Below are 13,567 nucleotides of genomic sequence, written 5' to 3'. Positions count from 1 at the left end.
GCTTTGGGGAACTTATCAGAAATATAAAAATCATCTATCCAGAATGATGTAATAACTCTAATAGTGCAGAAATGGTGAAAACAGCACTTTTTGTGGTAATAAAGATAAAAGAGTTTTAGAGGTGCAGTGATGCAGTGATGTGTTCATCCAAACTTTTCAGCAAAGCAGAAAAATAAAATGAGATGAACAAGACCACGCATTAATGTTCGGAGCCGAACTGTATTGAAAATGTGCAGCATAAAGGGAAAAAGTCATAAAAAGTAGTTTCACTTTGTTTTGTACTAATGGACTGACAGTTCGGCCAACAGTGATCATCCAACAATCATTTTTTAGCATTTGTGTCAGTATTAAAGAACATACCCACACATGGAAAATACATAAACTCAGTGATAACCAGTGTCAAGATGGAGTTGGGTTTGAAGATGGTGTCTATCGGAGATTCATGTCTGAGCTCGTTACCAGTCAAAATAAGAGACATATCTAGAAATCCTTTCATTCCTGCATATGAAAGCAACTGCACTGCCAGTATTTGCACTTCATATAGATCTTCATCCAATGACAGCTCATAAATAAATAAGTAAATTGACATTTGTGTGAACCCGAGAACTCAGGTTTTAATAACATCCTATTAACCAAATCTGTCTTCACATTTTAAATCAAACTCGTCCCAGTGAAGTGAAAACAAACTGTCCCCTGATGGTCTGGGATGCAGTCTTCAGTGTCAGTCCGCGTTCATGGTGGTGCATGGTGGTGTGCTGTTGTAATCAATATCCATCCTCAAGTCCCTCCCTAGCTGCGTCTATTTACATATGCAGAAGCATTAACACCTGATACTGTTTTGTAGAACTTTAAAGGTCTAGTGTGTAGAATTTATTAACATCTAGTGCTATGAAAGCATGGTGGCTGCAAAACTAGTAAAAAAAAAACATGAAAGACATCATCTAGAGCCAGTGTTCGATGTGTCTGTTCTGGGCTTTGTGATTCAGCATTGCTCACTCCATGTAAGAATGAGCCATTAATAAATGGAGAAATGCTTTCAATAAACAAATGATTTTCTTACAGCGATATATTTGATAAGATGACAGTATCTATGACAATATGACTGAGACAACAAATGATTTTCTTACAGCGATATATTTGACAAGATGACAGTATCTATGACAAATAGTAACTGGTACAATAAACAAATGATTTTCTTACAGCGATATATTTGACAAGATGACAGTATCTATGACAAATAGTGACTGATACATAGTACGTGGTATTTTGTATCAGTTTCTTTTACGGTCTCAAATTTTTCCCAAAAAACAAATGAACATCCAAAAAAGCCTCTGAAGACTCACTGTTTCCTGGGGTGATTTGGCAAAAAAAAAAAAAAAAAAAAAAAAAAAGCAGACCTATCTTAAACCCCTTTAAGATCAAACAAAGATTTCTGTCGGGATCTTTCAAAAAAAATGATGAATTGATGAAATGGCACAGGAAGGCAGTGGAAATGATTATAAAACAGCCACAGACCCAAGGCAGGCTTACTGTAAAAGCTGGGCTCCAATGACTAGAGGAAATGAACAGAAGTGAGCGTTTATTTCAAAACTGCTGGTTAAATCTCGCTTGTTTTTATACGGCTATAAGAGGCAATTAAAGACTTTAGTTACTCAAGTGTAATTTATTTTCTGTTGCCTACATTTGGTTTAAAATTAGCGTCAGTCAGTTCAGTTCTCTCTCCTGAATGATTAAATATCAAAATCAACCGTACTCTTGTTTACTTTGTGCCAAATTACATAAGTGAGGATATTTTGTGTTACTAAAAAAAAAGCATATCCAAAACAGGAAGCAGGAAGTTGACCAAGGTCCTGTCAGGTACACAAGCTTCCTCAACTCTATTGGAGAGTGAGAAAAGACTTAGGAAGGGTGATGTGTAAAAAAAATCCCTCAATATACAGATATACAAAATAGCAATTTGTTTTTTAAATCCTTTGCAATTTTTCAACAAACAAGCAATAGTCTACAGCCATGCAGCTATATAGGCTGTACTCTGAACTGTGGTGCTTGAGCTAAATGTTAATGTCAGCAAAGCAAAAAGTTCAGAAAGACAATGCTAACTAGTGGTGTTTGGCAGGTATGATTACCATGATACACAACCAAACCAATCAACAGGTTTAGCCTTGTGCCGGCCAGGAATTTCATGGCAGTCCGTCAAGCAATGTGGAGCTGTTTCAATCTGAACTGAAGAAAATTGTAGTGCTAGTCACACTATAAATTCAGAATCTAAGATAAATAACTGGAGGAGCTATTATGTCTGTACAACATTAAATGCAGGCAGTGGATGTAAAGTAGGGGGATCATGAAATCAGTAAGTTTCATCCACTAGAGGGCATGAAGGTCAAAATTGGACCAACTGATAGATCTGCCAACTACAAAAGTGACATTGCCATCGCTAGAGCTGTGCCAAATTAACCCTTGTATTATGTTAAGGGTCAATTTGACCCTTTCAAAGTAGTGGTTATCCTTTCCCTTTTTTTATGAAATTGTGACTTTTCCTCCTCTAGGGTCATGAACTGATTGTTAATCTGGACATTTTGATGTGTGTGGAATGTCTGTGCAGAGTTTGTATACAAGATGATGTTGCGGGTCATTTGATTCAGACACTTTAATGTGAGTAAGTAACTGTTCAAATCCAACATAAACATGTCAGTTTGATGTACTTATTTTGAGTGCCCAATATTTTGTATTTTGATTGCCTCTAAATAGCCATTCAGACCCAGAGACCCAGGTGGTGTGTAGAGGAAGAACTTTCTCTCCTTGTACTTGTCAGTGTTTCATGTCATCTCTTGACAAACACACCAAAATGAGCTCCAAAGGTTTACAGGTGAAGAAGCTTATCACAGAATTTGAACTGGGATGTGATGCAGAGGAAGAGTTTCAGAGACAGAGGATCTTTGAGAGACGAGGACAATGTTTTTGATGATCCAGATTGTCAATTTTCCTCACGATGAGGAGGATTCAGTGGACGAGTCTGCCGTTGTTTTCTCCATCAGATGAAGACCAAGGAATGCAGCAATCATCATCACCAGAGGGACATGGGCATCTAAAGATGGTAATATAAAGGTCAACATCACCACACCAAAGCCGAGGCAGCTGTCATCTTCCAATGTCATCAATTATGGACTCCCGTCCTACCAAGATTTGCTGTTCACACGAGTTGATGATATTCAATCAGCATTTCAGCTCTTCATATCTCCACCAACAGAGAGGATTATACTGGACATGACCAACTTGAAGTGGAGGCGTGTATTTCAAGAGAAATGGAAGCCACTGGATCAGACTGACTTGCATGCTTACATTGGAATTCTGGTATTAGCTGGAGTGTACAGGTCAAAGGGAGAAGCAACTGCAAGTCTATGGAATGAAGAGAATGGAAGGCCAATCTTTCGAGCAACAATGTCTCTGGAGACATTTCACATGATATCTCGTGTCCGATTTGACAACCGAGACACCAGAGCTGGTCGATGTGAAAGAGGCAAACTAGCTGCGATCAGAGATGTATGGGACACATGGGTCAAAATTCTACCTTTGTTGTACAATCCTGGTCCCCATGTTACTGTAGATGAGTGTCATGTTTCATTAGGGGGCGCTGTCCTTTCCGACAGTACATGCCCAACAAGCCTGCCAAGTATGGCATCAAACGATGGGCAGCCTGTGATGCAAAATCTAGCTATGCATGGAATACGCAAGTGTATACTGGAAAGCTACCTGGAGCAGCATCTGAGAAGAATCAAGGGATGTGTGTGGTGCTGGAGATGAGTGAAGGCCTGCAAGGTAATAACATCACATGTGACAACTTCTTTACATCCTACCAGCCTGGAGATGAACTTCAGAAGAGAAAGCTGACTATGTTGGGAACAGTCAGAAGAAATAAGCCAGAACTTCCCAGTGAAATTCTGAAGATGCAGGGCAGACCTCTGCATTCCTCAATATTTGTTTTCACTGAGAAAGCAACAGTTGTTTCATACTGCCCAAAGAGAAACAACAATGTTCTTGTATTGAGCACAATGCACACAGATGCATCTCTGAGCACAAGAGAAGACATGAAGCCACAAATGATCCTGGATTACAACTTCACCAAAGGAGGTGTTGACAATCTGGACAAAGTCACAGCAACATACAGCTGCCAGCGCAAGACTGCCCGTTGGCCCTTGGTGATTTTCTACAACATTGTGGACGTGTCTGCTTACAATGCCTATGTCCTGTGGACAGAAATCAACCAGCAATGGAATGCCGGCAAATTGTATCAACATCGGCTTTTCCTGGAAGAACTCAGCAAAGCACTCATCACACCCAAGATCCAGAGGCGAACCAGGCCAGCTCGATCCTCAGCAGCTACAGCTGTCATTGAAAAGTTCAAGCTCAGGTCATCCAACCAATCTGCAATGGATCCAGTGGATACAGGTGTAAAGAAACGGAAAAGATGCCAGGTCTCTGCCCCCCCTGAGAGGACAGCAAGTACCTCTTGTGTGAAATGCAAGAATTACATCTGCAGAAAGCACACAGTTACATTCTGTCCATCATGTGGAGAAAATTGAAAATCTGAGAAAATGGGGCAAGTTAAATAAAAAAAAAATGTGTTTATTGGTTTAACAAAGTGGATTCTGTCAGAAAAGACACTAATGTGAGTGTCATTACGAGTACTAATAAGGATCTGCCTGTTGCTCCAGCTCGTCCTGCTGAGTTTGATCAGCATGAGGTGGTTTCCCTCTCTTCTCTCCATGACATAGTGAAATATCTGAAACCGACAACTTGCCTATTGGATATTGTCCCTGCCAAATTGTTGAAAATGGTTCACTTTGGGGCCCAGTCTCCTGGTTTTTATTAACTCCTGCCTTAGATTAGGAACTGTCCGAGTTGCCTTTAAACATGCTGTGGTCAGGCCTCTTCTTAAAAAGCCTAATCTTGACCCCATCTTTCGAAGGTTTTAGAAAAAGTTGTTTTTTTTTCAATTACAGTCCATTCTTGAGGATAACTCTGTTCTTGAGAAGTTCCAATCTGGGTTGAGATCTCGTCACAACACCGAGTCTGCACTGTTAAAGGTTCACAATGACATTGCTCTGTCCGTGGATGCCAAGTGTCCTGTGGTCCTAGTGCTTCTTGACCTCACAGCAGCCTTTGACACGGTGGACCACGCAGTCCTCCTGTCACGTCTAAATAATTATGTTGGCATCCACGGCACTGCATTGAAGTGGTTTACATCATACTTATCCGGTAGAACCTTCTCTGTTATGGTTGATGACCTGTCCTCCTCCATTGCCCCTCTCTCCTGTGGAGTTCCACAAGGATCTGTTCTTGGCCCTATGCTCTTGTACATGTTACCACTTGGGTCAATTATAGCCAGGCACAACCTTTCTTTTTACTGTTATGCAGACGACGTACAAATCTATCTGCCAGTGAAGCCAAATAGTAATAGACAGTGTTCTTTGTTTGATTGTATTACTGATATTAAGCAGTGGTTGGCCCAAAATTTTCTTCATTTAAATGACGACAAAACTGAATGTATTGTGTTTGTGGATAGTGTAACGGCTGGCCTCGGCACCCTGTCCTCTAAGCTGAGATCAACCGTCAGAAACCTGGGAGTGACATTTGACGGTCATCTCAGGTTTGACAAACAAATTAAAAATGTTGTCAGGACGAGCTTCTTCCAGTTGCACCTCCTGGACAAAGTTAAAATCTTTTTAAGCCGTCACGACCTTGAGAAAGCCATCCATGCCGTAATAAGCTCAAGGTTAGACTACTGCAATGCACTTTATGTCGGCGTTTCCCAGTCTTCTCTCAGTCGCCTTCAACTTGTGCAAAATGCTGCTGTCCGTCTTTTAACCAACACTAACAGAGGTACGCATATCACTCCTGTTCTTAACTCCCTTCATTGTCCTTTATAGAATTGATTTTAAACTTTTAATATTCGTTTTTAAAGCTCTTAACGGCCTCCCCCCTTCGTATTTATCTGAGCTTTTAACTGTCCACAATCCTGGTAGAGCTCTGAGGTCTAACGATCAACTTTTGCTAGAAGTGCCCAGGTCAAAATACAAACACTGGGGTGACCGAGCCTTTTCCGTTGCCGCCGCCCAGGCTCTGGAAGCAGCTCCCCGTCGAGCTGCGTCTTGTTTCTGACCTGGGCCTCTTTAAATCCAGGCTAAAAACCCACCTATTCAGAATGGCTTTTAATACCCAGTAGTATGATGACACTTTTATCTATCTCAATTTTATTTTATTGTTTTTACTGTTCCTTTATTGTTTTTAATTTGTTTGTTTTTACTTATTGTTCTCGTTATTTATTATCTGCTGTAAAGCACTTTGGTACACCGAATAGATTGTTGTAAAGGGCTGTATGAATAAAGTACATTTACATTTACATTTTAACCTGTTTTTTGACTGCTTTGATTAGATTTACACCTATGGGTCAAAATGACCCACAACATAATCAATGTAATTTTTTTTCAACATAATATGAGGATTAAGGAGTGAAATCAGTACAGATGCATTTTGTATTGCCTGTATGAAAGATTTGTGAATAGCATAAAGATATTCAAACATTTGCAAATATATGATGACACCATCATCACTGTATCGATATACGAGGCACACTAACAAGTTTGTGTAACTTTTGCAGTCATTGTACAACTGCTGTGATGATATTATGGCTGTTTTTCTGACCCAGTAAACATATTTTACATAACATTACATATCTGTCCAGCGTGTGACTTGCACAGTGTAAACAGCAGTCTATATACACAGAATGTGTATTGCAGCAAAACAAGAAGTTCCCTATTGGGCATTAATAAGGCAAATCTTTCATCTAGCAGCGGTGCCTCTGGACCTGCTGTGTTGCTGATGGAAGTAGATGCTTTGCTGCTGCACAAAGGTTCCATACCCAGCATTAAAATGAAGTCTATTATCACAGTCCTGTGTGCTGCAGATGAACATTTCCACAGCTAGGAAGGTGTGGAGTATTACAAGCTCTAATGTTCAGTTGGAGTTGTTGGAAAGAAGAGGCAGTGTAGTCTGTGAGGGGCACTGAAATGCTCCCCAGTCCTAAACTTTAGTGCAGGATCTCAGGTTAAGCTCCCAGCTTACCTTGTACCAAACGTCAATGTTAGACTAATCTTGGAGAGTATAATTGCTGATAAAACACTCTTACACAGCCTTTGACTATTATTTCTCTTAAGAGTAAAAGTGAGGACAAGTTTTTAAGCATGGCTGGATGTTCTTTCATCAGTTTTGGATAGATTTTGTCAGAAAAACTGTGAATATGTATATGAAGAGATTCTAAATACACTAGCCTTTTTAAACATGTGAAATCTAGTTTAAAAAGGTAACAGGTGGAATGGTCACTGGAAAAACAAAGTTTGCTGGTGCTAAGTTAATGAACATGTGCATCTCATGGATTTTGCTTCATTGCCTCATTATGCTCTGCTGTGTCTTCAGAGACTTTTGGCTTCTAATAATACAAGAACACACCTCTTGTCTTTGTTTCAGACATGACTGATCCAGCTTGGAGTAATCATTTCCATAGAAGTTGTAGCTTCTCAGCTGTTTGTGTGTTTGCAATTCGTTCTGACTACACTGTTGTGAATTGTCATTTATATAAGATGAAATATCAAGGGGCCTAACACCGATCCTTCAGGGTGCTAGACAGTGTATCATTAACGTAAACATACTGTGTCCTATTAAATACATTCTGAGACATCCATGCCAGTACTCTAGATGAACATTTTTATTTTTATTTTTATTTTTATATTTGATGTACATAAACTGGATTTGGGGTAACAAGGTCAATAAAATTGCATTTTACATGTTTGGAACTCTCAAACAAGCAACTAATGTGATTTTTATCAACATCACACATACTTTTCTTTCATTTCCCATTTTTTTGTATTTCTTTTTTCCTGTTATTTTCTGTAGATCTCGAGATGTATTGTTTGTGTCTCATTTTTGAGATGTTTTTTTTTTTTTTTTTTGATGTGTATGATTCTGCAGTTGACCAACCGGTTGTTGGAGCCTGTGCCTCCAGTATGAAAATGCTGTTTTCAGTTGTGAAAGTGATGCCTGACTGATGTTACATTTTTCAAACTCAGTGCAGACAGTGTGCATGACTTCAGTGTTTCATTATATTCCTATGCACCTATTCATTAGACAAGCTTTAATTCTATTTTGTTCAAACAAACATGTTTGAAATGTTAACAACTTTTAATTACATTCAGTGGCTATTTTAAATGTATTAAAGGCTTTCTGCCTACAAATGTGCTTCTGTTTGGTAACATTTATTTTTAGCCATGATGTCCAATTGTACCATTAGGCTTTTGGGCTTGAAATGAGCTGTGGACTTAATGTGCTTGTTATTTAATTTGTTACCTAGAAGAGCAGGTACATTTAATGAGACATTTGGTGCTGAAAAGGTGTATTTTGCAAACAAAATATTGAAACTGTTATAAAAACAAATTAACAAAGCATTGATTGAATAGCAAACTCAGTAGTACATGTAGCATGTGAGTTATTGTACTTTCTGTACTGCAGCATAATTCATGGAAATGTAAACTAGGAGGTCTGTCTGTTTTTTCAGAATCTTCCACTTCCTTTGTCTGTGTCTATGTCCCTCTGCCCTTCTGAAAGAAAAGACTTTTGATTTAATAATCAGCCAGACCTCTCTCACACACACACATATAGATGAGTAGCTTCCCCACAGGCCAGACTTTGACCTCGGTGCTTGAACCTTTCCACTCGTTGTCGCTTTCTTTCTTTCTTTTTTTCTTTCCTTTTTTTCCTCTCTTTCCCTCCATTTGTTCCTGTGTGAAAAGACAAATAGAGGATTCCTTCTGTCACACATTTGGCCCTGTAATTCATTCAATTATAACCTCAATGTGTGTCTGGTTCTTTGTGTGCACTACTTAACCTCCTTCTGTCTTCCTCTGTATGTAAAGGTCATTAGATATAACCCAGAGCTGGGCCAGCTGGGGATGCAGAATTTTGAACGCTCACTGTCTTTACTGTCAAAGTGCCCTTGAGCGAGTGCTGATGCTCCATCTGCCCTAGCAGATTTCCTCATTGTAGAAGAATATGCTTGTATTTGACAGCACTCAGCAATAGTGCACAAAACAGGCTGTGGAAAAGTATCAGCAGTTTAGCTGAAGGTTAGAACCCCCACAAGTCTGTGGAGGTTCTCGGTCATCCAGATCATCTTTCTTCAAAAAGGTTAATTCTGCTGTCACCTGAGGTCTGGTGCAGACGATGGAGTCACATGAGACCAAGTGTGAAGTGCTGTTCAGTCTGATGAAAAGGACAGCATTGTAGGTGGCGGATAAGCGCTGTCTGAGACCTCCTCTGTTGACTGATGGATTCCTTACTTCACATAGACCATATTTTCTGTCTTCTTTGTCCAAAATGCAAACATAATTGACACATGTCCTTTGTCCTTAAGGTGTTTGATGAGTTCAGTGTGCACTCCTCACTGCATTGGAAAGCACACACCAGATTGTTTTTCTAGGTGTGATGCGTACAGTCTTTGGGGTGTACCAATTTCGGTATAAGTGTGTTTCTAGGTTTGAAGAACACCAGGATTCTATGCTTGTTGAAGATCCTCCTGAGTCTATACTTCTTTTCTTCATCACAGTCTTGTCCGTCCTGGATCTTGCCGTTGCAAGTGAATGGTAAATGGTAAATGAACTGTACTTATATAGCGCCTTTCTAGTCTTCCGACCACTCAAAACGCTCTACACTACATATCTCATTCACCCCATTCACACACATTTATACACTGATGGCATTGGCTACCATGCAAGGTGCCAACTGCTCATCAGTTTGCGGATCTAATCATTCATACACATTCACACACCGATGGCACAGCCTTCGTGCAGTTAGGGTATCCACAAACTTCTAGTGTGTCCCTCAAATGTCGGTGTTCCTTTTCTTGAACTTGAGCACAAACGCAGGAACTGTTGTAGGAACATAGGATCATTTGTCATTTGTCAGTCCAAAGGTCTGATAACAACAAGTTTGTGTTCTAGTGAGTGGTTAGAATCAAAGAGCAGGTACTGGTCCATGTGTGTAAGTTTCCGATATGTAGGCTCCTGATGCACCCCCAAAAGAATCGCTACCTTACCGTCATGGTGGGATTTGCATATATCTGTGATCATGGGAGCTTTATAGTCTGGGGCAACAGCCCCTGGTAGGGTCTCCAAAGGCATGATAGTCCCAGGGTTGGGACTAAAGACGTCGAAGACAGAACGCAAGGAGCTGCAGGACTTCACCCAGACCTCCTGGTGCAGGAGGTGGAGTAACATCAGCTGGATATAGTTGGGTTCACCTCCACGCATAGCACTGGTTCCAGAACCAAAATCATAGAGAATATTTCTCATGTGTGTAAAACATGGGTGTAAAGTTCTGAAAAACCAAAACAGACATGAACATTTGACTTGAGAGTGATTGGAAGATCATGCTATCAAACCTACATCAATGATTATTGACCAAGTCAGCAAGTCATGAGGCTGTTGTCCTCTTAGCTTTAAGAATAATATGTTTAGACATCAAGGCTACATTCAAGACCTCTCTGAAGAGTATTTTTACCCAAATAATGCAGCTGAAGTACACTTGATTAGCTTTGCACTGCAAGCAAATCTAAGGATTACAGAGCACACTCGAACAAGTTAGGAATAAAATGTGCAGCTTCCTATTTTGCTTGACAACTTTAAGTGACTTATTAGCAAACACCATTTACGAAGAAGAATCAAGGATGGATCCGATGTGTGTTATTTAGTGAAAGTTTCAGAGGTGAATTTATCCACCTATTATAGATAACAAAAACATTTTCTGCTGGAAGGAGGAATTTAGTTAGTTCCAGTTTCAGAGAGATTTCAGGCTGACTGTGGAGGTTTGACCGGTCTGAGCATCTGATTGGTGGCCACAGCATGACGTCCAACTGCGTTGGATCCAACTCAGCTTCTCCACTGCAGGTCACTGTGTTTTTTGGCGGATACTCCTGTGGCCCTCACCACCATAGCTAGAACAGACTGCTCCCACTCAAATTAATGGAAAAGCACTGGATCCTGTCTGAATTCAGCCTTAGGGAGAATTTTCACTCCATGTGCACAAACGCAGTCCTGCACGTTTGACCGTCCCTTTGGGCCTCAGAAATGCTCTTTTGCCATACATTTTCTGCAGTTTCACCGCTGAATTTTTCAGTTCAGTTCTAGATGAGCAACAAGTGACATGAAACGGACATATTCAGCAGTAAAAGGGAAATGGACAGCAACAGATAAATCATGATGGGCTATTACTTGTAAGAACAGTGAAAGGATAGACTAAAACAATAGCTTTCTACAAATGTATATAGATATCAACAAATGTATAACAACCACATGCATCTATGTTAAACTAAATTTTAAGTAATTTGAGTTGAAAATGGTCAGCATCTTGTTAACTGTAACCTCTATTAGATTTAAGAAATTGAAAGGAAACACACACACACACACACACACACAGGACATTTCTCCTCTCATGGCCTGACGAGGGCACAGCTTGGTGAGAAAAGCTTTTCAGAGCGTTTTGGGATCAAAATCTCTCGGGCACAGCTAGAGTGTTTTAGCCTGACGTGTTATGACATGGGACTCTACACACGCACACACACATAAAGATGCACTCTAAAGAAACTTAGACATTTATACACTTACGTGGTTAAGTGCATGAACACCTGCACATGTTCTGATTACGTAAGGCACATCTTGCATCTATAGAGAGCAGATGCGTGACACTTCAACGTCTCTCATTAAAGTAATGACACGTTCCTCAGATTTACTAACAAACTAGAACACAGCTCTTTTGTGTCTGATGACATGCGGCCTTGTGGCTTCTTAGTGCGTTGGGACATGTGGGATACTATCTGGTGTGCATTTATTGGTGCATTCATCTTGAATGAATGAAAGAGAGTCTTAGTTTCTGTTGTCAACAGCTGCTTTACACTACATGCAGTTCATTAAATCCCTGCAGTCATCTGAAGGCAGCATTATTATTTAGGGAGGATGTGGGAGGCAGACAGCTCCAGTCCCCTGGGTGAAAGCCCTGAAATGTTTGTTTGACCAATCCATCCTCCCCATGCAAACGTTCTCACTGTATACTACCTGACTTCCTGTCACCTGACTTCAATGGCAAACCAATACATAATGTCAGACGAGGCGTCCAGAGTTAAGGGGTTATAGTTTAAAGCCTAGGACCACTGACCAAGCTGCTATATTTGATAAGTTGAAAGTGAGAAGAGGCTGAACATTGTGTCCTCTTGCATGCTCTCAAAGATAAAGTAACATGTTATATGTAAATAGTTCTGCTGTATCCAGAATCACGGTCAACCCAATACCTTCTGTGCTAAAAGGGTGAGAAAACAAACTCATCCTGATGCTCTCAGGTGGACTGTAAACATGTATGTAGCAGAGGAATTAATCAGTTCAGAGCATCAGATAATATGTGAAATGAAAGACAAAAGTAGTTGGTCCTTATAAGCAGTTATGAGTATAACAGCTACTCTCAATGATGTGTCAGTTGTCCACTTTGACACACACATAACATGGTATTCTTATTTATATTCCATATCTGCTTATCCTTATCAGGGATACTCAGTGGACCAGAGTTGGTGTACCCAGAGAGATGGGGAGATCAACAAAGGCCCCAGCCCACAAGAAACCAAAAACTATACTAAGAAAGTGCATGTATACTTCTTATGCACTATTAGTTCATTCTGGAAACATTTTCTTTGGTACAGCCTCTACTTTACAGCTGCTCTTGCAAAATGTACTGCTGAACTACATATACTATTGCTTATGGTTTTCTATGGTCTGTTGATATGAGCAGGTCAGGTTGTAATGAAAAGAAGAGTTTACTTCTTTGGATGTGGAGCCTCTGAGCCCAACATTTGCATGCAAAGTGCATGCTCATTTTTTGGTGGCTTTTCTGAAACCTCTCCGTCATCTGTAGCATAGTAGTAAGATTAGGTTTGCATAGTTGTATGAACAGAACCTCAATCAGCAGTGTCCAATACAGCAGGAAGGTTTGCAGTGAATGTGATTTGGTTTTATTTGATGTGATTTGAGGCAGCAGTAGCATTCATAGAGACTTGGTCTGGGGAAGCAGTTGGTCAGTACAAATCAAGGATTCAAGGAGGTTTAAGGTTTTATTGTCATTACAGCACATGTAAAAACATGAGATGAAATGAAATTGGTTTCCCCTGGTCCCGGAGCAGCCCGATATCAAATATAAAATATAAAAAGTAAAGGCAATTTAAATTTAAAACAAGTATATACAATAAATAGAAGAAGGGCAACTGTATAACACCATGTTGAGGTAGTGACATTGTGCAAGTATTGCAGTGCGAGGTATTATCGTCTGTGCATCTGTGGTGGGGTCCAGGTGGGGGATGAGGGGCAGGGGCTACAGGGGTCCTCCAGAGTTCAACAGTCTCACAGCTTCTGGGAGGAAGCTGTTCCTCAGTCTCGTGGATCGTGGCTGCTGTTGTGATCCTGCACAACGTGCACTACGC

At 40.3% G+C, this 13,567-nt stretch overlaps 1 protein-coding gene across 1 annotated transcript; it reads left to right on the top strand.

Annotated features, from left to right (window-relative positions):
- The first annotated feature begins 2,845 nt into the window (after positions 1–2,845).
- Positions 2,846–4,580, top strand: LOC104934978 (piggyBac transposable element-derived protein 4-like). The gene is given in 3 exon segments (XM_027279414.1): positions 2,846–2,954; positions 3,182–3,616; positions 3,619–4,580. Coding segments are annotated over 3 exon segments (1,506 nt in total).
- Positions 4,581–13,567: the final 8,987 nt, after the last annotated feature.

This window comes from Larimichthys crocea, chromosome I, assembly GCF_000972845.2.
Source record: "Larimichthys crocea isolate SSNF chromosome I, L_crocea_2.0, whole genome shotgun sequence".
In the NCBI taxonomy this organism is placed as follows: Eukaryota; Metazoa; Chordata; class Actinopteri; family Sciaenidae; genus Larimichthys; species Larimichthys crocea.
This window is presented reverse-complemented; position numbering and strand designations above follow the sequence as displayed.